The 26,462-nt window shown below is 36.5% G+C and overlaps 1 protein-coding gene across 5 annotated transcripts in view; it reads left to right on the top strand.

Annotated features, from left to right (window-relative positions):
- KCNIP4 (potassium voltage-gated channel interacting protein 4) overlaps positions 1 to 26,462 on the top strand; it is a 384,409-nt gene that overhangs the window by 341,575 nt on the left and 16,372 nt on the right. For 4 of the 5 annotated variants that reach the window (XM_041475207.1, XM_041475123.1, XM_041475034.1 and 1 more), the window contains exons 2-3: positions 2,886 to 3,010; positions 23,156 to 23,225. In XM_041475207.1, the coding sequence (XP_041331141.1) occupies positions 2,886 to 3,010; positions 23,156 to 23,225 (195 nt within the window). Of the gene's footprint in view, positions 1 to 2,885; positions 3,011 to 15,565; positions 15,587 to 23,155; positions 23,226 to 26,462 lie in introns of those variants that run through there. The other variant, XM_041475280.1, reaches the window with a different exon arrangement.

Below are 26,462 nucleotides of genomic sequence, written 5' to 3'. Positions count from 1 at the left end.
GAAGAAACATTATGGTGTCCTAGGAATGAAAACAGCACCACTTGCAATAAAATTCACATTATGTGAATTCCTTAGAAATTATCAGAGAAATATTTTTTAAAAAAGTAATTTATTGAAATAGACATAGCCTGAATTTACACTTCTGCACTTCTATCTATATTTGCTTACAAAAGGTTATCTAAAAATGTAAAATCTTGCTTCAGCATTTGTATTGAACATATTTCAGCATTCCTATTGAAAAAAGCATGTAAAAGAACACTTCTTTGTGTGCTCTAGTCTAGTAAGTCTAAACATCCCTAGATATGTGCATATGCTAGTACACTAGGGTAGAACTACATTCAATGGTTTTGAAAAAGAAAAACATGCTAAATAGTTATTAAATCGTTAGGGAGGCTATAATGTGGAGTTTGTGCAGGGAAATGCATGTGCACCTTTTTTTACAGATATTAATTATTTGAAGAGTACATTTGCTTTTTGCAGTGTTTTTACCATCTTGTTTTTTAATGAGTAATGAAAGGTTCAAAGCATATCTCCTATGACATTTACATCAAAAAATGTCTTTACTATTTAGCTATAAGAAATCTACTAATTAATGAAATCAGAAAGAATATTTTGTTTAGTACATTATTGAGGGATTGTGGACTTGTTTCTGGTTTTCAGTTTAAATGAAATTTCATTTCTATGAAAAAAAAAAATTCCTAACTTATCTAGGCTGAATAAACCAAAGAACTGAAATAACTAATGCCATACAAATCATTATTGTTTAGAAATAGATAAAAAGAGAAATTGTTAAAATAGATTTTCACACACTTGCCTGCATATTTTAAAGTATAGATTTTTCTTTTCCAGCCTGGTAGCTAGAACTGTGAAGAAAAAAATTAAAAACCTGCAAATGACTCATGAATGCTATAGTATTTTAGTCATCACAGTTGGTTGATTTTAAGGAAGTTTATGATGATCTTGCATTTTTATTATTTCTATCTATAAGATACTAGAGAATTCAAGTGTAAAGAATGTTATACTGAACCTTTTCATTATCATCAGCCTATTGCCGTCTTCTACATGCTCACTGAATCATTTAAAGGCAATAAAAATGTTTACTACTAAGGATATACCAAATATTGTGCTCAACACATTGTCTGGCCTTTATCTCTAGCCTCACATTTATTATGTGTATTCATTTAGCTTCCAGAAAAGCTTGAAGATGTCTCTCTTGGTAGCCAGATGTTTTACAAATGGGTGCTTAGAGAACTCATTTCAAGTCTTTTTCTGTCTAAAACCAAAGCCCATTTAAATCCCATGTAACCATCCAAATGTAAAATACAAGTGAGCTTTCAGCAATATTTATTCTCAGGTTGATTTTTTTGCCAATTTAGTCTAAGTACCTAATCTTGAGTTGTGGTTAACAAAAAAAAAAAAAATCATCTGGATCACACTGAGATCATCCTCCTGAGATAAGTGCTAACAACAACATATCTTTCACAGGCCTAAATTTTGTGAAGATTGTTTAAAATAGTTTATATACTATTAAATATCTCTTTAAAGGTTGTTTATTTTTTGTTTATCTGAACTGTATCTTTTGATGCCAAATTTCTCCCAAGCAGCTGAAAGCTATTATTTCTGCATTATAGCAGAACAAAAATATATGAAACTGTAGGCATAATACTACTTTAATTGAGTATTCTAATACTATGTGTTTATAAATATTGAAGCAAATAAAACTTTATTCCAAGAATAAAGAGACCCAAATTCTAAAGAAATAAAATATGCATCTTCAGCATTGTAGAAGTGAAAATTAAGCATTTGTATTGTTATATTTCTATAGTTCCTATAACTCTTAAATCAAAATAAGGCAGTATTTTCATTAAATTAATTTGGAGTACTACATAAGTTACATTTAAGGCTGTCAGTAGTTAGAAATGTACACACACATTTGTATTTTTGATCACAAGTGACTGGCACTCTATTGTAAGTTCCTTTAGCTGTTTCATTGAACTTTCACATTTAAAACTCTACCTAGGAAAATATGCATTGCTAGTTCTCATTGTTTTAAGTCTACACTCAACTGTAAACCTTGAATGCCTATATTCACATTCTTACTTACCTAAAGAAGAGGTCACTAAAACTATCGTGTTCCCCACTTAGGCTGCTCACCCTCAATAATATTTCTCCTAAATGATCAGTTGTATGATACTCAAACTAAGACCTGCTGCTGGATGTGCATCATCAATTTCACACATTTTCCAGAAGACAACTTCATAATAAAAATCCCAGCCTGATACAATCAATTCACATCCATTATCTAACTGAAGGAAAATTTTCAGTTTTCTGGAGTTGCTAAGATTTTATACAATTGTTTGATTTGGTCAAAGAGTTGTACGAACAGAAAAGTCATGCTGAATGTATTATGCATGCTCTTGCAGGATGTCTTTCCAATTTATTACTATTATTACTCATGAGATAATATGCAGGCTACTGGATCATCACTGCTGTTCACTATTCTTTGCAGCCACAGAAGCAGATTTTTCCTTTTTCCTATGAGTTTGAAATGGACTCATCATTTGTCATTAAAGCTGCAAAAAGCAGTCTTCAAGAGACTGTCTTTTCTTTCTTCTTCCCTTTCCCTTTCCCTTCCCCTTCCCCTTCCCCTTCCCCTTCCCAATCCTCTTTCCCCTTTCCCTTTCCCCTTTCCCCTTCCCAATCCCCTTTCCCCTTTCCCTTTCCCTTTCCCTTTCCCTTTCCCTTTCCCCTTTCCCCTTTCCCCTTTCCCTTCCCTCTTCCCTCTTTCCTTTTCTCTTGTCTGTCTTTTTGAAAGGGTTAAGTATTTTTAATTCCTGTATTTCTTGTTGAGCTTTCCTTCTCTGTCTCTTCTCTGTATTCTGCAGACACTGTAGAAGATGAAATGGAAATGGCCACAGTACGACATAGACCTGAAGCTCTTGAACTGCTGGAAGCACAGAGTAAATTCACAAAGAAGGAACTTCAGATCTTATATAGAGGTTTCAAGAATGTAAGCACTTCCTTTATGAATTTGTAATCTGTTTATGGGATGTGCCACTGCAGTCTTAGCTGTGTAAGAGTGACTAGCACTGTAGCTCGTGAGATTCAGTAGCTAAATACTGCATATCTGACCAGATGAGGAAACAATCACTCTGAAACAATTGGTATAAAGTCATTAAACTATTTAATAAACAAAAGGTGCAGATGAAATAGAAAGCATCAAGGAGAGAATAATTATAACTCAGTAGGAAAAGTTAGTTACTCAATCTTAGTTGAATAAGTATAACTTACATAGTAGGACTTCGTTCAAAGAAAAATTGAAAGTTGTATTGAGGTTGTTTGTTTAAGAATAAATAATGGAAGAGTCCTGAAAAATTTGGTCAGTAAGAAGAAAGATTTTGATTTTTGTATTCACACGAGCTGTCACAAGAAGTAATTTATTTCAACTTCACTAGATGGCTTTTTTATTTAGTGAAGAGTTGTAGATAACTTCATCAATTCTCACTAGTTCTACTAGTTCTACAAATCTATAAACTTCTTAGATCCCTTTACTAGGAATAATTGTGATTTTTTTTTTTTTTTCCATGAAAATGTGTGATGTAGTGGCAGGTCCAGTGTTTTATTTGGCAGGGATCCCAACTGAGGATCCCAGCACATGGGTGTAGTCTGCCCCATTTTCCAGTGTGTACAGCTGCCCTGTAGTGCTGGGCTTGGCTTTGACTTGTGAGGTATGCATGTCTAGTACAGCAAAGAAATAGAACTTAAAAAGACGTTAGTAAGTAGTACTGAACTCTGTTTCCTTAAAACATATACTTTTTTTCTCTATTTATTTTACTATCCTTTGTCTGATTAAAAATATGTGGAATATTGAATGCAGTTAACATTGGATAGAAAATATTAAAGAAATATTATATTAAATATTAATAATAGCAGATTTTTAATCATCAGTGTTTAATGTTATCTATAATTTCAGCTGTAAGTATTGCAACTGTGCAGATGCTATGTCTCCTGCTAAGCTGAAGCTAAAGATGAATCTAATTGCATTCATCACCTTGTAGTTTAGTTTTTCTTTCACCCTCTTTGGGTGAAAAGGGACGACCTCTTGCCCACGGCATTTACTACTCAGATGAGTTAATAAAAACACATTGAAGCTCCATTGTGGAATCAGAGAGGATGTCTTCAACAGCTTGGACAGGAAGTGTAAGTCTTGCAGAGTTCTTAGCTCTCCTGCATTCTGTAAAGAAAGAAAGACATGCAAAGGGATGTTTTAAACACATATTTTTATCAAAAGCTTGCAATGCAAGCAAGAGTCATTTAATGTGTCCTGTCTGTATCATTCTCAGTTCCAGAAAGTATATAATGTTGGCATGTTAGTGATTAACAGTGATTGCTCTTAAAAGCTTTTCATTTCCTCAGGGTTCCAGAGAACATTCCCCTGCTAATGACAATATTCTCCAGGCATTGCAAATCATGATCTAATGTCCCTAATTATCTAAGGCAAAAAAGGTATAAAGTATAGTGGATAAAATAAGCCTTTGGTCTCTTTCTCCAGTAATAATTATTTTTAGAGTTTCAGAAACTAAGAACCTTGATATTTCTTTGCATAAAATGCAGTATGGAGAAAGAGAATAGGTTATAAGGAAGTATTTTAATGGATATCTTTTTTTAGCATTTTCTGAAAAGGGGAATTCCAGCTCTTCATATGCTTTTCTGTTCCAAGGTGTAAGTCCTACTTACATCAAAGGAGTGTTGTGGTAAGACATGGTAATAAAAATTTAAAACTAAATTTTTATCCATATGTTTAATTTCCTTATCAGTACATGAGGATTCAAGACATGCATGTATAACATATCTTTGACTAGATAGAGTTAATGGGCACGAACTTCAGTGGTTTTGTGTATAATATCATTGCAAAGTTATCAATTATGATCTGAAATGCTGTAAAGCATGCCCAGGGCTAGTGACTATTATAAAGATAAAGCAGTTTAAAGCAGTATTCTTTAGCCCAAGCATTAGATTTGAGAAATGGATAATTTCAAACTTTTTGTTGAGTTGGAGTTTGTTTTATTTCTCATATTAACTGCAATATATGATGCTAGATCACAGTTCTCTAATCACTTCAGAGAACTGGTAGGACAAGTCTGCCTCAGCTCTCTGAGCATCTTCTCTGTGCTGATTAGTTCACCTTTCCTGACACATATCTACCTTTTATCAAGTATATCTTGAGTGGCTGTGGTGGGTACTGATCCACAATGGCATTGCAGCGTCTCCCATGGTCTGTGCTTGGACCATCCCCCCCTTAGAGTGCTCCATCATCCTCTTGTGCCTGCCACAGGCCACCTGCCTTCTCGCATTGTCATCCAGCTGAGTGCTATCCTGCCAATATTCCAAGCACATATCAGCCTGTGTGCTTCACGCTTTGTGTACCAACTTCTCCTGGGTGCCACCCAGCTGGACACTGACTTTGCTTTGTTGGGCATGAGCCAGCAAATGTGTCTGTCTATGCAGAAAAGGCAGTTCTCTTTAGATAAGGCACTTTCAGCAGGTGGAGGGAGCCCTGGAGGCCACACCAGCCCTTCACTCAGCACTGGTGGGGCCACATCTGAAGTGCTCTGGCCTCTTCTGGGCTCTCCAGTAAAACAAAAGTATGGGCATACTGGAGAGAGTCCAGCAAAGGGTCACAAAGATGTCTAAGGGACTGGAGCACCTCTCCTGCAGGGAAAGGCTTGGAGAGTTGAGGCTGATGAGTCTGGAGAAAAGAAGGCTCAGCAGGGATTTTACCAACATATATAAATATCTGAAGGGAGGATGTAAAGATGGAGCCAGGCTCTTTTCAGTAGTGCCCAGTGCCAGGACCAGAGGCAGCAGGCACAAAGTGAAGCATGGGCTGTTCCCTCTGTACATCAGGAAACACTTTTTCACTCTGAGGGTGACTGACCACGAGCCCAGATTGCTCACTGGGTTTGTGTCATCCTCCTGCTTGAAGATATCCAAAAGTTAGCTCTCTGGACATGGTCCTGGGGATCCTCTTCAGGACATATGCAGGAATGTGCAACCAGATATCTCCAGAGATCCCTTCCAACCCCAGCCATTCTCTGAGTCTGTGACATTCTGTTAATCATTCCACTAAGAAGGAAACTACTGAAAAGATTTAAAGAAAGACACAGGCACACATATTTAACATGATGCCATCAAAATCTTGTGCAGATCCTACCTCTGTGCTTTATGCTTTTTACCTGATCTTTGCCTGTCTTACTATCTCTTTGATAATTTAAGTATATAAAGCAAGATAAATTAAAGCATGAACTTATGTTATGGTAGTTCTGCTGATGTTGTGGTCCTGTTAGATGAAATTAGCAGCATCCTACAGCACATTAGTACTAATTGAAAAGCTTTTTTCTACAGAATCTCACTCCAGCCTGCTTATTTCCCTGAATCTTTTTGAGTTTTAGGATGTCTCTTCTGAGATAGAGATGAACAGAACTTTTTATAGCTTACCTCCAGTTATTTGTTATTTCTGACTTCAAATTGCTTACAAGTAGTTCTGGATGACTTCAGATAAGGAAGCAGTAAAATACACCTGCATTTCCATAGTGTTGATGATTACAAAGTTTGATTTATTATCACCAATTTGATTTTCCACTGAACACAAATTACAGGCAAAATCCAGGCAGAAGGAGCACAGTGTCTCACAGAGCATCTTTTTGTGTACATAAACACAGAATCACTAGGTTGGAAGAGACCTTCAAGATCACAGAGTCCAATCCAGCCCTAACACTTCAACTAAACCATGGCACTGAGTGCCACATCCAACCTTTTTTTAAACACATCCAGGGGTGGTGACTCCACCACCTCCCTTGGGCAGGCCATTTCAGTACTTTATCACTTTTCCTGTAAAAAACTTTTTTTTATTATCCAGCCTAAACTTCCCTTGCCACAGCTTGAGACTGTGTCTTCTGGTTCTGTCAATTGCTGCTTGGAGAAAGAGACCAACCCCCACCTGACCACAATCACCTTTCAGGAGCTGTGCAGAGTGATAAGGCCAGGATGCCCTTGGCCTTCTTGGCCACCAGGGCACACACAGAATCACAGAATCCTGAAAGCTTTAAAAAGAACACATGAAAGCTTTAGAAAGTCTCAGATCACATTGTAGTAGAGCTGATGCTCTGAGTAAGCAAGAGGTAGAGTATAATTGTAGTGAATGCTCAAAGATGATTGAAATCCTTTGGGACAATGACTATTTTGATAGAACTCAAAGTCAACATTTAAAATGAAAAGGGATATGCACTAAAGAAAACATAAGGAGGTGGGATAAGCACCTTCAGATGACCTAACAACTATTATATGGAAAATTATCAAGGGATAACTTATGTCTCTATTAGGTAATTTAGCCATTTTTAAACTTCTATACTATCCCTGAAAAATGAACTTAATATAAGTCCTAAACCCTTCTCAGGCTGAAAAGGTTGTCCCCAGCACTCTGGCTTTACAATATTCCTGTGCTGTTGTAGATGAATTGTTGCTCAGCTGCCACCACAGTGGGACATTTCCAATTTGTATTTGGCTTCCTGTCATCCCATTTCTTGCAAATTGAAATTGTGATTGCTGCAGTCATTAACCTTTCAAACCAGCGGCTCTGTGGCAGTCCTTGTACAAGTGGTACTTCACAATAACTTGTGCAGACTATCAAGCATGGACTCAACATGTGGTCTTTCTTTCTCTTCTGTCCGTTGATAGATCTCTCCCAGTTTTAAAAGCATCCATTTAAAAAATACCTAGATAATGCTTTTGCTGCACAAAAGATGCTCCTGTGCTAAGTTTAAATGTTAATAATATTTTCATTTTGGTTGGTCATTCTGGTGAAAATGTTTGTAAAGCTTTGTGTTGTGAAACTCCTAGACTTTTCCAGAAAACTGGAAGGATTTTTCATGAACTTTAATTTTAGCTGGCTGTATGTCAGAAAAAATGTAAATTGAAGTCATAAATGCATAAAAATGTCGGTGGACACATACTGGAGCTTTAAATAGGCAGCTCCACACCTTTGACATTTATTGGGAATTTCTAAGACAGTTTTCTTCCCTTTTGCAAATGAGACAAAGAATGATAGTAGGAAAATAAATCTAACAATGTTACAGCTCAAAGATCGGCTCCCTCATCGCTCTCCCCATCTATAAGCAGAAATATGATCACTTATTCAGAGATTTTTTTTATTTCAGTTATGATTTGATGGTAGCATTGTATCACTGTGTGTTGCATTTTTGAGTCTCACAGAAAAGTTTAATGGAAGCTAGTTTCAGAGGTGATAAAGCTCATTTATTGAGTATTTTATGAAAGTAGTTGAGATTTATAAGAGCAGAATTGAATTAGTACATGGAATACAAATAATTTTCACTGGATAAATAAATTTTTCTATTCCTGCAATTTTTTGCTTAACAATGAAAATGAAAGTTGAATGTATAATGAGCATTTTGCAGGATATGCGCTAACTTGTGCAAAAACTGAAACACCACAATGTAATTCTGAATACCAAAGTTAAACTTTTCAGAATGATTAAACTTTTTTTAAATATTTGTATGCATGATATTCTAGGAACACTATATACATTTGTTTTTTTCACTGCAATTGGAACCTACTTGGTAAGAAAGAAGGTCTGAGAAATGTATCTCAGTGTCCTACACATGGATGGCTTTTACCTTTTTGGCTGTGCTATTTGCACAGCCTCTGACCTATGGCTAATACAGATGTACAGTTCTGTATTTCACTTCTATCTTTCAAATGTAGTCTCTAAGATAATCAATGTCTTGATTAGAAATTATTTTTTAGTACAGCTTGAAATCTTGTACTGACAGGGGACATAGACATTTGATTATTAAAGAGATGAAAAAATGAGCATTGCAAAGAGTTAAAATACCTCTGTGATGATCCAAAACAGAGATTTTGAACTTTCATTCCATTTTCCTTGCTTTCTCACTTAACCTTTTCCACCTGTTCTAAAGCATGACGAGGGACAATGACAACATAATCCTCTTAGTTTATATCTCTGGAACATTGTATATTATGAAACAGAGGCTTTCATGGTACAAGAAGTAATAGTTTAGCTTGGATCAGCTTTCTCTGAGCTGGCTGTGTCGCCTATCTCACAGAAACAATGGGATTGTTCAGTTCAGTTCAGATTGATCTTCAGTTTGTTGTGATCACATTCAGTTCTATACTGAACCTGTATGTTTGTATTGCAATGAGTAAAGGCAGATTCAAGATTAATACAGACTAGAACAGAGAGGGAAAACCCCAAATTGAACATGAGTGGAAATGGCACTAATGCAAGAGTGTTTTGCCCTCCAAAGTTTGTTCTTGTAGGTGAAGTAGCTTAGAGCTCAAATATGCTTTTCAACCTCCCGTGTGGAAACCTAGGACAGCAAGGAAGATTTTTCATTTGACCAGCAGTCGGTGCAGTTGCTTTTCTTTGAGATTTGATGACTGTCTGTACAAGTCTTAAGGCTTCACAGCATGCAATCTTAGCGAGATCTTTCCAGTTGCAGAATTTCTGACCCAGCAGAAGAGAGGCTAGAAGAAAAATATAGATCAGTTAAAGGTTTCTACCTGGTTTCCTTGGCTAACGTGAATCAATACTAAAACCATTTGAGCTATATCCCTCTGTGACTCTGAATATCAAACAGGGGATGCTCTACTGGGCATCAGTGCATGAGATATTCCCATTGTGCTTAAAGCTTTTGCAGAGGTGCTGACCCCTCTGCACAAAGCAGTGTTTGAACACCAGTGTTGTGGACATGCAGAGGTTGTACATACAAAGAAGTACCAGCAACTTGTCTTTTCAGATAGACATAGTGATGACAGCTGAACAGGTTGTACCTCAAGCATACAAACTTGCTGAACTTTGAGCATAGAAATGCTAATATAATGGAAAAAAAAGTAAATGGAAGTTCTAAATCTTACAAGAAAATCAGATAGTAGTAATTCAAACTGAAAATTAACATTCCCCTATGTTAGAAAACTCTGTAACTTGTTTGTCTTAATAAACTGAACAATAGACAGCAGCACAATGAAGCTCAAGCAAGTAAACCTAGAAGTTAGATACCTTGTGTGCTGTCAATGGACAGATGTCTGTAAATCTTCTTTTTCTCTCTAACGCTTCAGTAGACATGTATAATGCACATAACTCAAATCTCCCTTTTCCAAAATTGAGTTCTTGTTTTCCAGTTGTGCCTCAGATCAATTGTTTTATCAACTTTAGATGACTGAAGAATAACTTTAAAATGACCAGCCCTTGCCAAGGAAGAATTTTGTTATTATTCATTCATTTGCCATTCATTTGTTAGGGACTTAGAGGGAACTCTTCCATATTTCAAACAAGGCTATGTGAAAATCTTTTAACAATCTGAGCAATAAATAATTCTTACATTCATCATATAATTCCTTTGAGTGTTAATAAAGAGACTTGAAACATTTTTCAAAAAGTTTTCAAGTAAAATAATTTGGAAGTACAGTTTGACAGACCTAGAGTATACTTGTCAGTTGTCACAAATTTACAGATCTTTGTGTGCTCAGCAGAGATATTTGTTTCAATTAGTCTCACAGTTACTAGCAGAGATTGAAATCTTCTTTCTGAAAGTTAATAATGACCTCAGTCCCTACACTTCTATTCATCTCATGGCTTGCATGAGACACTTCAATTTGTGCTCACTAGGGAAAAAATGTCATCTAGCTTACCAAGGACTGTCTTCATAATAGTGGCTGCTTGCTCATGAATTATCTCTGAAAAAGGTAGGTGCCAAATCTCTAAGTAAGAAACGTACAAAAAGAGTGTGATTTAAATACCCAATAGTAATAGTAGTCCAGAGCACCAAATGCCTCTAAAGTTCTTCTTTGTAAAAAAGGAAAAATATTAAGAGAAAAGAAAAGTTCACATTATCCTTTAGTGGAATTTTATTGTTCTGTATGCTGGCGAGCCCCTCCTATTTGGAATTGGCAATACCCTGTTCTGTGCTCTGGTGTGCTCTCCCTGGGCCTCACAAGTGCCAGGCTGACACTCTGCTTTACCATGCAGACCTTCTGCTTTACCAGCCAGATGCTCAGTGTAACTCATCTGCTGGAAGAGCTGTTTTCTACCGCATGAGTCTTATGTGCATCAGCTTGGAATATAAATGTTTATGTACTAGAATACGAGCAGCCAAATGTCGTCTTTGGCTACAGCTCACTGCAGTTACTTTTTTGCAGCATCTGGGGTAAGCACTACAGAGCCTGGTATTTGAGCTATGTGCATTGGTTGGATTTTGGTTTCTGGGTAGTCACTAACATTAGAGAAGTAACTTTTGGTGCAATGCAGCTCTGATGATGTTGTAATTTAAAAATTTAGTAAGGAGACACCTCTTACTCTCCTGTCTCTGCCCATCCCCTTTTCTTCATGAGCTGAAATGCATACTAACTGTAACTGCTATATACAGTGTACTTTATAATACACAGCTTAATGTAAAATTGTTCTGTGAGAATATTTATTAGTTGAGACAGCAGCATCCAAAATTCCCTCTACCTGGCTTTCTTGCTACCAATTTCCTTACTTTCAAAGAATTTGTGTACAAAATGTTATAATTCTTTATTTAATCTTGTACTAAGTTTTCTCTCTGTTCCCCTCCAATTTGAATGCAGCATGTGGACCCATGTATTTTCAGGTGGGGATCCTAAGCCTGAAAAATGAGGGGAGAGGGAATAAATATATTTATTCCTTCTTCTTCTGGAAGCTTCTGGTGAAACTTCTTGATGGTGCAGTTCAACCTTTTGGGTCCTATGGACTAGATAGATAAATCTTATTTTTGCTAGACTCAGGTATCTGTCATGGATCCCAGGAATTTTCAAATTATTTTGGATCTTTATAATTTTTTTCTATATTTAAATTTCTGATCAATGTGGGCAAAATTAGCAATGTACAGGTTTTGTCAGAAATAAGAGAAACAGACAAAAGTCCTTTCTTTGTTTTAACAGAATGAATTTATGTTTACAAATGTCTTTAGATCAATATCTGTGCTAAAAATAAACACTGATAAATCTTCAAATAAAATAGCAAATCGCAAGTGACAAAGCCTCAAGGTCAAGTCTTTCAGTGTCAGGGAAGTTTATTACAAGCCTAGGGTCAACCTGCATTTACCTTTGAGTGAAAGTGTCTGACAGAGCCCGTATTCTTTAGATCAGCTGGACATTTGTGCAGTTGCACTTCAGTTACGTGAATCATTCTCATATTAGCTTTCAAGTAATGGAATTTATTCAACCCAATGAATTCCATTGTGAAATATTCTTAAAAGATCTTAGATACGGTGAGTGTCAGAGAAGAAATAGGAGCCAATAACTCAGAAGACAACATGATTCAGTAAACACAGCAGGAAACTAGAAGTCTAAAGACTCCAACCTTTTGGCTCTCTGGCTGGCTTATTAACTGCCACACACCATTAAAAACCTTAACTATCACACTAAAAATCCTTCTGGGTTGCCTGAGACCATTATACCAGTGCTTCAGGGCCTGCGTGGGCTCCATATTGACAGCTGCCTAATTTAATGTCTCTGGTCTGACAGCCAAAACCTTTCAGAGGGTCCCTGGCTATCAGAGAGATTGCTTCTCAGCCATTGATCAAAGCCTCCTCTAACACGTCTTGGGAACAAAGTGGGGAGTACCAGTGGGAGGGCTGCTGGCTGTGGGAAACTGAACTTTCCCAGAGGCTGGAGATAGCAAAGTTCATCCCTAGAGGAGAGAAAAACGAATGCTGAATTCCTCAGTGTTAAGAGCGAAATGTGTGGGCAGTGTGTTTGAGGGAGATACTTTACCCCTCAATGGCCAGGCTTCATATCTGTCAAGTAGAAATCACAGTAAACTCATGCCTGAAAAAACACTGATCTAGGAAGCACTTTATGTGCACTTTATGTATTTCTAACAATTATTTACTAACTCCGTTTATGCATCTCTGACACTGATCAGCTTCATGGTGGACTCACAAAAAAGAAGTGCAAGAACAACTTTTCAAAATGAACTCTCAGTGACTGAATATAGCAGTATTTGTATCTGAAATACAATCTACAAGCAACTACAAATATCAGAACAACAACATGATTATGATTGTTCTGGTGATTTAAAACGTCAGCATTAAGCACGGTATTTAGATGCACAGGCTACCAAGTCAACAGTCTACTTCACTGAAAAAGAGGCCTTGTACCACCCCTGTAATGGAGCATAATCTATAACAGTCTTAATTTCTTATTTTGTTCTCAAAATCAGTGGTTATGGAACAAAGACAAATTTAATGTGCCATCAACTTAGCAGGCTGTGCAAGAATTTTTTATGTCCAGCAATTTCAGCTTCAATGTATCTCCATAAGGAATGATACAACTATGAGGAGCAAAATCTGGTTTTTAGGCCTAAACTGATTGACAGATGACTGTTTTAGATGTGTCGGATTCTCCAGTTATCTCTTTTTATTCTTCTTGTTATCTATTTTAACTGAGAAATTACTTCTACTTTTTTATTTCTCTATGCTGTTCATGTTTTCATTAAAATATGCCAGCAAATATCAATCACCATTTGTATAGGTTCATTTAAGTATTCAGTTCCAATGATTTGACTTATGGTACAAATTTTAGATATGCGGCCAAAAGCAATGTATTGAGTATCTACATATGAGGAAAGGAAAGCTCCAGAACAGTATAAAGGAGATTTATATAGCTTATTAAGATGCTGTGCTAAAAGAATTATCAGTTTGTATAGCTTGCTAAACTTCAAATTCCATTCTGAGCTTTTCTCAGAATAAATTTTTTTTTCAGAATGAAGGCTTTTCTGTCTTTGAATGATAGGAATAATATCTCCTTTATAAGCAGTTAATGATACATCCTTCCTTGTCTTATGTAAATGTTACCCCTTCCTCTCAAAAGGATTTAGTTGTGTGGCCACAAAGCCCCCTCTGGTCCTTCCATGATCACCATGAGCACTGGAGCTCTTGTGGTCAAGTGTCTTCCCCTTACCAAGGACCTGCACTCTGGGGAGACCCTTGGGCAGCAGAATAAAGGTGTCAGTGTGCTGTGCTGGTGGACTGGGCGAGCACAGAAGTGACAGTGAGGTTTTGATACTTGGGGAGGGGATCCTGTCTCGGACACCGAGTGCCAGAGTTCCTCTAGGATGAGGCATATTGCCCTCACTGTGTGGACAGGGAAGAGGCTTTTCTTCCCACAGACCACATCTCTCTCACCCACAGCAGCCTCAATTCACATCATTGCCTCAATTGTGTCTGATTTTCCCCACTGTACTTGGTGAATCAGCTCCAACTTATGCTAATGTCAGGCTCAGTTTTATAAATATTTATGCAGGTAAGCACATTTGTTCTTCTGTTTGCACTGCTGAGGCCCTTCTCCTGAGACAAAGTGTTGTTAGTAGTGGAGAAAGCAAAAACCTTTGTTAAAGGGTAAATGTATTACCGTATAAAATATAAATAATGAGAACAGTGTTTGATTTTCAGTGTCTAAACCAGTCCCCACTGAATTTTATGTTCTTTGCCATTTCTGCAAGCAGTAGGCACTGAAATTCCTTGGTATTTTCATTGTATTTAGCACTAACCAAATATTGGCCTGTCTGATTTTACCATTGCACATCTTTAAAAGAAACAAAGAACAACTGTTCTGAAAAATACTGGAATAACATGACTTAGGACACAATTTCAACCTATCTTTCATTCAGTCATGTGTCTCAGGAATGCAAAACTGAGTGTTCTTACTTCATTACTAAAATGAAAATTTGGTTTGATGTCAGTACTTAGTATCAAGGTCCAGTTGATTGACAAGCATTTAAGACAGGATATAGAATATTTTTTCACCCTGACATGCTGTTTCTGCTTCATCAATACCTTGAGCTATATTCAGGCATTTCCATTTTCTGATATGGCTATGATATTTTATGATATTTTCTGATATGGAGTTAGTACAAGTCCACTAACATTTAGCAGAAGTTTGTTAGTATAGTTTCTTCCTCAGTGAATCTCCCACTCTTCAAGGATACAAGGAGCTTTCTTCTAGGATAAACAAAAGCACCCTCGTGTAGGAAAAACAAAAGAAATGTTTCCATGGTTTTAAAGAACGGACTAGACCTACCTTAAAATATTGCTTTTAGGGACTGGTAATGTCCTCCATCCTGCTCAATAGAATCACTTGGGTGGGTCTAATGAAGCACACCCAAGGGACCAGCACCTGCTAATATGGAGATATTCCTTCTCCTCTCACCTAGGATTTCAGCTGATTTGAAAGGACTTGATTAAAAGAACTCACTTGGGAATGTGTGAAAGGCAAGTCACTGAAGCAGTGATCACCTAAATACAGCTTTTCCCAAGAGGGTGAGCACCTTGTGTTCGCCAAAGTGTTTGCAACAAGCTGCACGGCTGAAGTATGGGTTCTGCTGCATTTAGTTTAATTATGTTTCCTGCTTATTTGTCAAGTCAGGATTGTAAAATGCCATCCTGCAGTGACAAGTAAGGGCAGAAACACTAAGCACCACTCAGATGCCTGGGACTCATCCATGAAGTTTGGTGTTTCAAGCTTTCGGGTGAGCTTTTAAGTTCAAATCTTCAGCTGTGTTGTTTACTGTTGTTTTACTGCCAGTGCTAATAATAAGAATCTAAAAATTTCACTGTTAGTGGGCATTACTAAACAAAGAATGGCTCTGATTAAAAGCATTCGCTGGCACCTCGCCTGCTGAGTTGTGGAAGCAGCCAAAGTGTTGATTGTTATTTACTGTGTGAAGCCACACATGCTGGATGTGAGCCAGTTCCTTTATTTCTGCTTGTTTTCCTCTGAAATTGCCATAGCAAGTAGGGGGTGGAAAGAAGCTTTTGTTCATTAGAGTATCCTCCAGTGGGAGGCTTAAAATGTGGTACATCTTTGTTATGCCACAGGGAAACATTATTGTCTCTCTTCTACAGGTGGCTAAGTAGAAGCAAGTTTTGTGCTTTACCTGATAAGGCAAAGCTTGAAAAGAGTTTTTACATGTGTTTCACCAATGGATGTCAGTGGAGATGCTGTCAAATCAAAACTGCCACGACGTTCCTATAAATGTAGACTGTTGTCACTGAGCTATGAGTTTACAGCTCCTGTGACAGAAATGAAAATGCAGCAACCTGAGGCGTTCCCTCTGTGAGCCTTTAGCTGGAGTAATCCTACTGTACTTTAAGTTGAAGAGGAAAGATTGAAAGGAAAGTTGTCCCTTTAGACCCAGTAATTAGTGCTCTGTTTGGATCTGCCTTCTTTCTTTTGAGTCTTATAAAATAGCTTAAGCTTTACACTGGTAACCACATAGGCAAATTCATCAGAAGATTTAAGAGTAGGGACAAAAGACTTTCTGAGGTAGCTGTCCCTAACTGTTGCTAACCATTTCCATGACCATTACTCTGTAAGTCTTTCATCCCATACAGCTTCTATAAAGACTGGAGAAAATATTTCGTTCCCACCATCCCTGTTAGCTCTCTAGGCTCACAACCATATTCAAGGATGCAAGACCAGAGTATGTTCTTTTATATTCTGATCTATAGGGATTGATTCTGCAATAAATGAAAATAGCAAACTGTCTTAGGGAGATATTTGGGCTCTCCTGAAGTAAACAAATCTGATCCAAGATATAATTTTGGTTACACATATTTCATCATTCATCACTTTTTTAACAACATCTTTCTATATGATGGTAGAGAAGTTATTTCTAAAAAATGCAAACCAAATTTTTTTTTCAATAAAAAGAGGTGTCGTGAAAGTGATTTTTTTTATAGCCCACTCCTGAGAAAACTAGCATGAGAAATCAAATTAAAAAAAGAAAACCAAGAACTAATTCCATTTCAAGAGACAGGATGTTAAATTATTACCTGTCCCTTTCCTGATAACAAAAAATATAGAAGTGAAAATTGAAGTTGAAAACACCAGTGATTTTCAATATAATTGAGTTCAATATAATTAAGTTGATTTTCAATAACATAGGCTATTTATTAGAGAAAATGACTGAAAAATCCATCAAACTAGAAATAGATAATTATAAATGCATTCATATGTGCAACATATATTGTTATACATATAAGGGACAATATTCCACGTATGAAAAGCATATTAATTCTGGCCTTAAATTTTTCATAAAAACTAATTTCCAGCAGTGTAGTAAATAAAAATTTAAAACCCTCATAACACCTTTTATTTTGAGCTTTACAATTTCTGCTCTCTGATTATCTTCATGTGCCTTACACATGTTAGTATACTGGGATTCAACTCTTCTATGAAGTAGGAAGGGCTTTGAGCTAATACTCTTGACTGGGCACCCGAAGCACATGTGTTCAAAATTGTCCTTTACCCATCCCTTCCTTGGCAGTCTCTGCTCTTCTTGCCTCTGCATGTTTCTTAGTAATGAACAGCAGCAGCTTCAGCAGCATTTCAGAAGAAAGGCAGGTAAGGTCTAGACTTGTTCCATTATAGCATAGGCCTGGGCAGACCCCAAAATGACAGGTGTAAAGACAGAATAAAACAAATTGTTATCCTTTGTGAGTAGTTTGAGACACTGTACTGCCAATCATCCTCCCAGTGCCTTGACAAACTGGCTTTTACAGCAGGCAAACAGCAAAGCTCAAGAAGAACACACGGTTGGGTGAATAATGTCACTGGTTGCTCAGAAGAGCCAAGTCTTCTGTAGTCACTGCAATTATCTCATGGTTTCCTAAAAACTTCCTCAGAGCTCCCATCTGATGCGCTGACATGCTGAATGATAAATCTATACAAAGGAAACAAAGTGTTTCTGTCCTTCAGGTAGTTTCAAAAAGATGTGTTTAAATGCAGGAGCCCAAATACTGACAATGCAGCAGTCCAGAAGGCACCAGTTGAAATAAGCTAATCAGAGAAATTACTGTCTAGAATAGAATAAAAAGACATGGGGGTTTTCCTTTTAGTTCTCAGTTGAAGCAACCCCTTTAAATTTACCAAAACCTAATGGAAAATACTTAGCTTGTATTTCCACCTCTGTGAATTTGTTTCTCTCCTGGGGACATCTAGGGCAGGAAAACAGCGTCTCTCTTCTCCCCACATAGTCTTCTGTTCTTTATTCTTCTAGAAGTATATAAAGAAAAAGAAAGAAGAAAAGGGGCATAAATATGGTTGTCTGTGATTTATTAAAATTTGTATTAATGAGAAAAAGTCTTTTGAACTGTCTGACTATTCCCAGATTTTTTCCAGCCTTAATTTCCAGTGCTTTGTTCAGCCACATTTCAAATATTTCAAGAGAGAGGTTTTTCTCTGAATTAGGTTTCTGAGACTGCTTCACAGGCTAGTGCATGGCATCTATTTTAAGCATATCTTTTGAGATATTTTTTATACTACACTTGTTTTCTTTTTAACAACTTCAAAACCTTATCTCCCCCAGACAACTCATTTTGTTTGCATCATCTCCTTTGAAGTCCTGCTAGAGAAAGATCACTTTTATTAGCTGCTGCAGGATTTTTACCCTGCTCTTGGTGTTTCTTCTGTGTTGGCCAGTAGTGTGATCAGCACTCCAGAAATGCCACTCAGCCCCTTTTCACAAAGATAATTTCTGATATGTGTTCTGTGTTTTTTATTAAATAATCCAGTACCAAAAGTGAACCCTGGATTCTAAGAGTACTATCAAGACAGAAAATTTATCACACTTGACCGCACTTCAAAATAAATATGAAATCTGTTCCTGATGAATATAACATGGACAAATTTATTTATATTTACTACCAGGAAGTTATTTACAAAATTACAAATTTATTTGGTTTTTAATTTACAGTAAATAACAAATTAATTTTTTCTTGTCTTACAGTTCTAAGGTAGGTCAGAATTTCAGTTTAGCCCTGTTGGTATGTAGTAAATACATCTTTAATTCTAAAAGTATTCCCAAGTAAAATGGCTACAATACCCACGAATGAATGTATTGAATTACAGAAATTAATTAAATCAAATCAATGAAGTAATTACATTTCTTAGGGGAAAGTATCTGATCAGGTTTGACAGCAGGAATGAGAAGAAGGCTGAAGGCATATTCCTAAAAGGCACATGCACATAGAGCATATAAGTACATGCAAAAAGAGAAGATATTTAAACAATGGACATGAACATATATCTAAAATGAAGCGGTATGAAAACTGAAACAGCAGATGGAGCATGCAATGGGAAATTTGTCATGCAAAATTCTATAACTGCAAGATATTCAAAGTTGCTAAAACTCCAGCTTTATCCATCATTTAATTGTTATGCAGACAAAAGTCTGAACTTTGAGTTTGTTTCTCCTTCATTATCTTTTCTACCTTTCACTGTTTCTCTGGTTTTGTGTCTTCTTGGTTTGCCTCTTGTCTGAAAAGATTGTTGATTAGGTAGTAAAGAAGAATCACCTACTGCAGTATTTTAAAAAATACTGAAGGAGAGTTGTCGTAGGCAGTATGAGGCTAAATAATTTACAGGTTTGGAGTGGTTCATAAGACCATGTGCTAGAGGTGTAATTTCCCAGCAGTGAAATTGCAAGCAAGAGAGATCATCAAAAGCCAGAATCATATTTATTGTTTTCTGTCAGTTTGTCAGTTTATATTATTTTCTCTTTAGAGAAGAGAGAACTGAATTCAGTTCAAGCTGAACATTCCCTCATTTTTATTCTTCAGAAGGAAAATCTAGTACATTAATGCAATTTTAAAAGATCATCAAACAGAAATTTGCTGTAACAAAATAAACTATATTCAGATCAAGGAAAGAAATATAGGAAATTGTTTAAATAAGCCTTACATTTTACTTTCAAACTATTTAATTATTTCCCTCTCATTTATAAGAGTTTAATGAAAGGTTAGATAGATTTTTTTAATTATAGTTGGTACAGTGGAAGAAGTCAGCAATAGCTTGACATAAAACCTCGGGGCGTACTTAACAATTACAATATTTAATCTCTTTCCCTGAACTGCACAAATCTCCTGAAAAACACAATAAAGCCAGATTTATGAGTCAAGAAAAGTACAGTTATGGAGGTAAATTATGTTGGCCACATACCACATATATTTTTAGAATGAAATTATTCAAGATCAGAAGTGTTCCCTGTCATGTAGAGTCTCAGAGGAAAGATGCGTGCTAACGTAAGAAAAGTTTGAGCTGATATTTCTGGTAAATGTGATTGGCTAACATCTCAGATTTTTAATGAATGTCCCTTAAGACACCATTTCTACAGACCTTCAAGGATGGGAAAGGTAAAATGTTGCTGGCAATGCTGTGGCAAAGAACCGAGGAAGCTACAGAGGGACAAGCTAGAGAAACTCAAAATGTCATTCCTGTCTCTGCTTAAATATAATTCTCTGAAGTATAGAATTCTCTGAACCTGAAAGTAGGTTGCCTTTTCAGGCAATGATTCTTTCAAACAGTGTGGTGAAACCAGAGCTTATTAAGCAATGGAAAAACAGAAGGACTGCCTTTAAAAGAGGTATGTAGATCATGCATTTCTCTAACAACAAAGGCTGCCAGCTTATTTTGAACTAAAAAATAATAAATCATATCGATTTTTGCAGAGTATCCTTAATTCTCCTCTAACATCACAAAATTTAAATGCAGTCAGGAAATGGGACTTTCAGTCTTCAGAGCTTCAGACTAAGCACTCAGAGAGCTGGAGTTGTTGGCATTTCCTGTAAAAAAGGGAGTGCATTCTTTGCAAAATTAGTATAGTTTGAATGTCTTTGTTAGCCAAGGAAAAGGGAAAAAGTTGTTTTACATGTTAATAAGTCATAGAGTTAGATGACCTTAAATATGTATTTGGTCATCCATTATTTATTAATCTTCTGAGGAAAAAAAAAAGGCAACATCTGACCTGTACAAAAATACAGGTTTTCTCTTTAATTCCTTCAAAATGTGTCCAGCTCTTCTTTTTCTTTTCTGAAAAAAAATTACCAGCAGAGCAGAAAGAAGCCACTGCCTCTTTTTCTAAATCTTGAAATGCTGCATTGTTTTCTCATGCTCACGCCCATCTCAGGGTAAAGGCTGTTTATTCTTCTTCCTGCAGGTCTGGGAATGACACAGATCATATACCATTATATGCTTGGAAGAGGAGGTTGTAAAATACTTTTGTTACATTTTCTACATCGAATAGCTATAATATTATTTCTATGAGTATCTGAAGAATTCACTGATGTTTTCTTTATTGTGCTTTGAATCCAAGTAAAAATACTGCTCTTTTGTATGCTCTTATACAACTCCAGAAGGCTTCCCAAAGACAAGAAGCATAGTAGAATCATAAAATCATAGAATCATCAAGGTTGCAAAGATGACTGAGGTCATTGAGTCCAACCATTAACCCAGCACTGCCAAATCCACAACTAAACCATGTCCCCAAGTGCCACACCTACATGCTTTTAAAGATCTTCAGGGATGGTGACTCAAACACTTCCCTGTGCAGCCCATTCCAATGCTTGATAACCCTTTCAGTAAATAAATTTTCCCTTATATCCAATCTGAATTTCTCCTGGGGGAACTTGAGGCCATTTCCTCTTGTCCTATTGCTTGTTACTTGTAAACCTGCTGGAAACCATAGTGGCCTATCTGACTACAGTCTTTTTGGATAGCTGGTAAGAGAGAGAGATGTTTTAGAGTGCCCTCATACCCAAAGACGTGACAGACAGGGAGATGCCTCCTCAATTATGGATTGCTCCTTACTTAATGAAGGGTGGAGTTTCATTTCGCTGTTCCTCCCATTCCCCAAAGGCTTTGGTTCCAAAGGCAGTGTGGCTCAGCAGTCAGTATTTATTTAATCTTATTGAGCTGTAGCTCTGCCTGCATCAGTGACAGCCTCTGTGCCCAGGGATAAATAATTTTGTACATGTATCTCTGACACTCATGTTTGTTTCTGTTTTCTTGATTGAACAGAATTCTTTCTTTCTATATGTTTGTATGTGTTTAGTTATGATGAAAAGCTGATCTAGCTATGGATAATTGACATAAAACATGATAATCCTAGACCTGACATGCATTTCTCAGACCATGCATTTGTCTCTCAATTAGAGATTACACTATTTGTTTCTTAGCAGGTGACAGAACTATGAATATCTCAGTGGTTTTTATTTGATCTAATTGGAATACTATTTTTTTCTCACAGGAGAAGTTGTTATTACACTGGTAAAAGATGGTACACTACTCTTGATCTCCATTTCCAGCTATTAATTTTCCTGAGCTTAGGACTAGGAGGACATATGTTTGAGTCCTCAGTCCAAATAGCATGATAATAGTCAAAAATAAATGTATGAGCCTTAAAGCTTAATTTGCCTTTCTTTTTTTTTCCCTTGGTTTCTAAAAGTCCTTTTCTTTTAAAAAACATACCTGGCTTTTTACCCCTTTTTTGCATTAAAGAAGGAAGTAAGACTTAAAAATAATTAAGTACATTGCCCAAAGTCTTCTGTTCAGTCTGGCAAAATCAGGACTAGAAATCAGCTCTCTGGTCTTGGATATTTATGCTTGACATAGTAAACAATTACAGTATTCCTTCTGCTTTTCCTACCTCTTTGCATAAGTCATTGGTTTAACCCTCTTTATCCTTCGCTTCCTTCATTTTCTTTGTAGTCACTCTATTCAGAAACTTCCTACATATTCTGTGTTACATATTTCAGTTTATGAAAAAAGTGTAAAGAGGCAAAAGGATCTACAAGGTTTGAACAAGATCTTCAGTGGCAGGGTCTTTTGAATTCATTGAATAGAACTCTTCCAGTAGAATGTGATGGTGTGTTCTGTCAGCAATACCTAAGTGTTTACATTCCTGCTTGACTTCTATGCCGTGCAAATGCTGATTGCAGCTGGGAGAGGACAGCTCACGACACAGGTGGCACAACAGCTCCAGCAATAGCTCCACTCAGGCGGCACCGTGGCTGCTGCCCACCTGTGTCACTCAGGTCTCAAATGAAGTTGACATCCATGGCATAGAAGGAGTTTTTTTCTCATGGGATTTCTTTAGGAAGATACTTCAGTGTGATAATGTGCATTAATAATGATTGAAAGTGAAAAGTCACACATTTCAGTGTGTCAGTCACACACATGCTGGGGACAGTTTCCTGAACACTCAGCAGAGTGGACCAGATTGGATGGTATTCATTTCTTGTAATTTACTTTTTTCCAGGAATGCCCCAGTGGTGTTGTCAATGAAGAAACCTTCAAAGAGATTTACTCTCAGTTCTTTCCACAGGGAGGTAAGTACTTGGCAGACATAATTAGTACTGCAGTATGTCTGCTAGTTCCCAAGTCTGACAAAAGAGCCTCTTGCTCAAATTAACAAGATTGTTCCCTCAAGCTCTGTCTGAACTCAAGAGGTACTTCCTTGATAGCTGGACACATTTTTAAGTCTGTATTTCTGAATGAAATGCAATGGTGTCTACATTAAGTCAGTCTTCTGTTATGAAGGAACTACCTGTGATGGGTACCATTAAAAAGCAAGTTTCTCTGAGTAGATTACTTTTCTTTAAGCTTTCTAAAAATTCTTGCCCATTCTCTTTTACTCAAAAAAACCCTTTCACAGTAGGAGGAACTGTAGGAGGTACTGCAGGTACCCTCTCATATCAACAGCAGAAGCCTCCCTTTAATTCTATGGCATTTCTCTTCTTAAATGCTAACCTTGATTTCAATTAACTGATTTCCAGGAGTTTTATTATTTTTCATTTCCATTATCATTTAGTGCAATGAAGGTAACACAAAAATGTGTAACATTTTGGTTTTTTTTTTCCTTGAACCTTATTATTCTTTCCATTTGAATTTTTTTCCTCTCTTTTCTTCCTCTTGCATTTGCTATTCAGTTACCCCTCTTCATATTCTCATACAACCCTTCAATCCCACCTCTTCAGCTTCTCCCAGAGCTCTTGAGATTTGTATATTTCTCTGGAACTGTTCAGAGCTCCTTCTTTTCATTTTTTATTTAAAAACCCATATAAATTGGTAGGAACAAAATATCTCCCCATTAGTTTTATTTTGAATAAAGACCTAGAAGGTAAAGGGCAGCATTAATTGCAGATTACCATCTCTGAAATCATTAGGAAGCAGGCACACTCAATAGGAATGAACAAAAGGCTAGAAGGATTGACCTGCCTACTGATTGTTTCTCTTTGTAAACTTTTAGACCAAGCTAACAATTACAGTTTGAAATATTATATTTTGTAGTTACACTTGGGTAGTGAAAACAATTCTATGTGATTTACTACACCTTTACTACACTTAATAAAAAATCTATCATATTTCCTGTTGTCTCTTTATGGGCAAAGAGAAAGCACATCTGTTCTAAAAGTGAAGTCAAAAGATATTGTGAGAGTAAATGTAATCTTAAAAGACTGATCTTTATTATTCCAGATCTAGTTGTTACAGAGAAGAAAAACTATTAATGTAGTTAAAATAGATGCATATGGAATGTCTAATTTCTACCCCTATTCCTGGTGTTAATGCTGATCCTTCTGCTCCTCTGGCATTTAGGGCAGTGGCATCCTTTGGAGGAGAAGGTGAGAACTGCACTGGATGTCTAGTTAAGAAACCAGACTGAGTTCTTAAATCTTTAAGGTCTTGTCAAAATAATGTGTCCAGCTGAGGACTTTAAATTTCAGATGTTCTTAAAATAATGATTTTATGCATATCCCAGTGTTAAAGAGGAAAGAAGAATCTTGAAAGTTTTCCCCAAATTAAAACATGTAGGTCTGTGCTCCAATTGTCTGTGTCATGAAAAAACAGGTACAACACGATGTATCATTATGACAATTCATATATTCAACACATAATTCATATCTGAACAAACAAAATTATGTCTATAAGATTTTAATCTTCAGGGCAACCAAAGAAATTTTTCAATGTCATCGAACAAGTCACTTCCTCAAGCAACTTCCAAGACTGCCCAGGACAGGACAGGTGCAGGAGGATTACAAATAGGACAAGGTGCCTCAAGAGTTAAAAAGGAAAGGAAATGACACTGGATTGCACCAAAAGCAATGTATTTTAAAAGGAAAAGTAGCTTTGTCAAAAGCTTTCCATGCCAGAAAGGGCACTCCAGGAACTTCTTTTTAGATTCACTGCCATACAGGTGAATGAATATACCCCCTGCATTTTTGCAGTGGATCTCCTGAAATGAAAGTTGGGATTTTTCTTCAGGCAAGCTCATCATGGTTAATAATTCACACACTGAGTAATTATTACACTCCTTTATCACTTCTGAACAAATTAGATCATGCTTGTAGTTTGATAAGTCATACTCTTCCCTGTGTAATGATTAACATTTTTTGTCTCTGATGTTTAAAATGCTTTGATGGTGTTTTTCACAGGAATTCTGATTTAAGAGCAGTTCCTATCTCAACCTGTTAAAATAGCAAATTAGCCTACTAGTTATGATATCAGATACTTGGAAAGAAACTGTATTTCATTTAAAAAGTTAAGATTTTGTCTAAAATGAATAATGTTCAAGATTTAGGGGGGAAAGGTGGAAATTAGACTAAGTAGCTCTAAGTAAAATACTAGTGTGCCTCATCCTGCTGTGGTTTTGAAAGCAAAATTTCAGACCAGAATTGCTTGAGCAAACAACTCTAAAAATGCTTTTGATTTATTTTTTTTTTCAGAGGAGTTGCCAGAAAAAATATTTTTCAACTAGGGACTCTTTTTCATATACCATCATACAAAAAAGTAGTATATTGTATCATGTATGGGCAACATAATTAAAATCCCTTTCTGTTTTCTGTACATTGACAGAAAATAACAAGGAATATTTCAGATGTTTTTGAGAAATGGGTGCCAAGAGAATAGGAAGGTATTTATAATTCCTTTTACAGTAATTATACCTCTGTAAGACATTTTTTCCCTGAAGATGATTTCCATAGTATATTCTGTTGCACAACAGAAGTCTCAGTAGATTATAGAAAATATGACTATTAAAATGCTAAATATAAACTGTAGTCAACAAATTTACGTTTTTCAGCTGAAGTTTGATTGTGTCTGCCAAGCTGTGCTTAAGCAATTACAGTGGTTACTGGACACGTGGAAGAACGGATGACTCTCTCAGATAGTGGTGGTGGGATTTAATTCTCTGAAAACGTGTTAACAGACAGGTTTTAAAGATTGTAGTCTTTTCTTGTTATGATTATCTCAAAAGAAACATATTGAAGTAAGACTAGAGAGTTTTCTTACAAATATCAGGTCTTAGTCTGTGAAGCACAAAACTTTGAGTTTTGTTTTACTTAGTTCCTCAGAGTCAAGGTGGCATTTCGCTGAGTGTCACCAGACTATTGCTCAGTTTAATACAAAACAGTATTTTGGTCTGTGAAAAATAAAGGTTTGCAGGATTGATATAAAAGGTAAAATGGTTTAGTGCCAAGAAATCAGAAAATGGCATTTCAGCACTGATCAGGTTTTTCCATGAGAAGAAGTTTGTTCTGCAAAGGGGATGCTGATTTCATGACACTTTG

This window comes from Pyrgilauda ruficollis, unplaced genomic scaffold (genome assembly GCF_017590135.1).
Source record: "Pyrgilauda ruficollis isolate IOZ18807 unplaced genomic scaffold, ASM1759013v1 scaffold1, whole genome shotgun sequence".
Taxonomy (NCBI): Eukaryota; Metazoa; Chordata; class Aves; order Passeriformes; family Passeridae; genus Pyrgilauda; species Pyrgilauda ruficollis.
The sequence above is the reverse complement of the archived record's forward strand: the minus strand, read 5'-3'. Positions and strand labels throughout refer to the sequence as shown.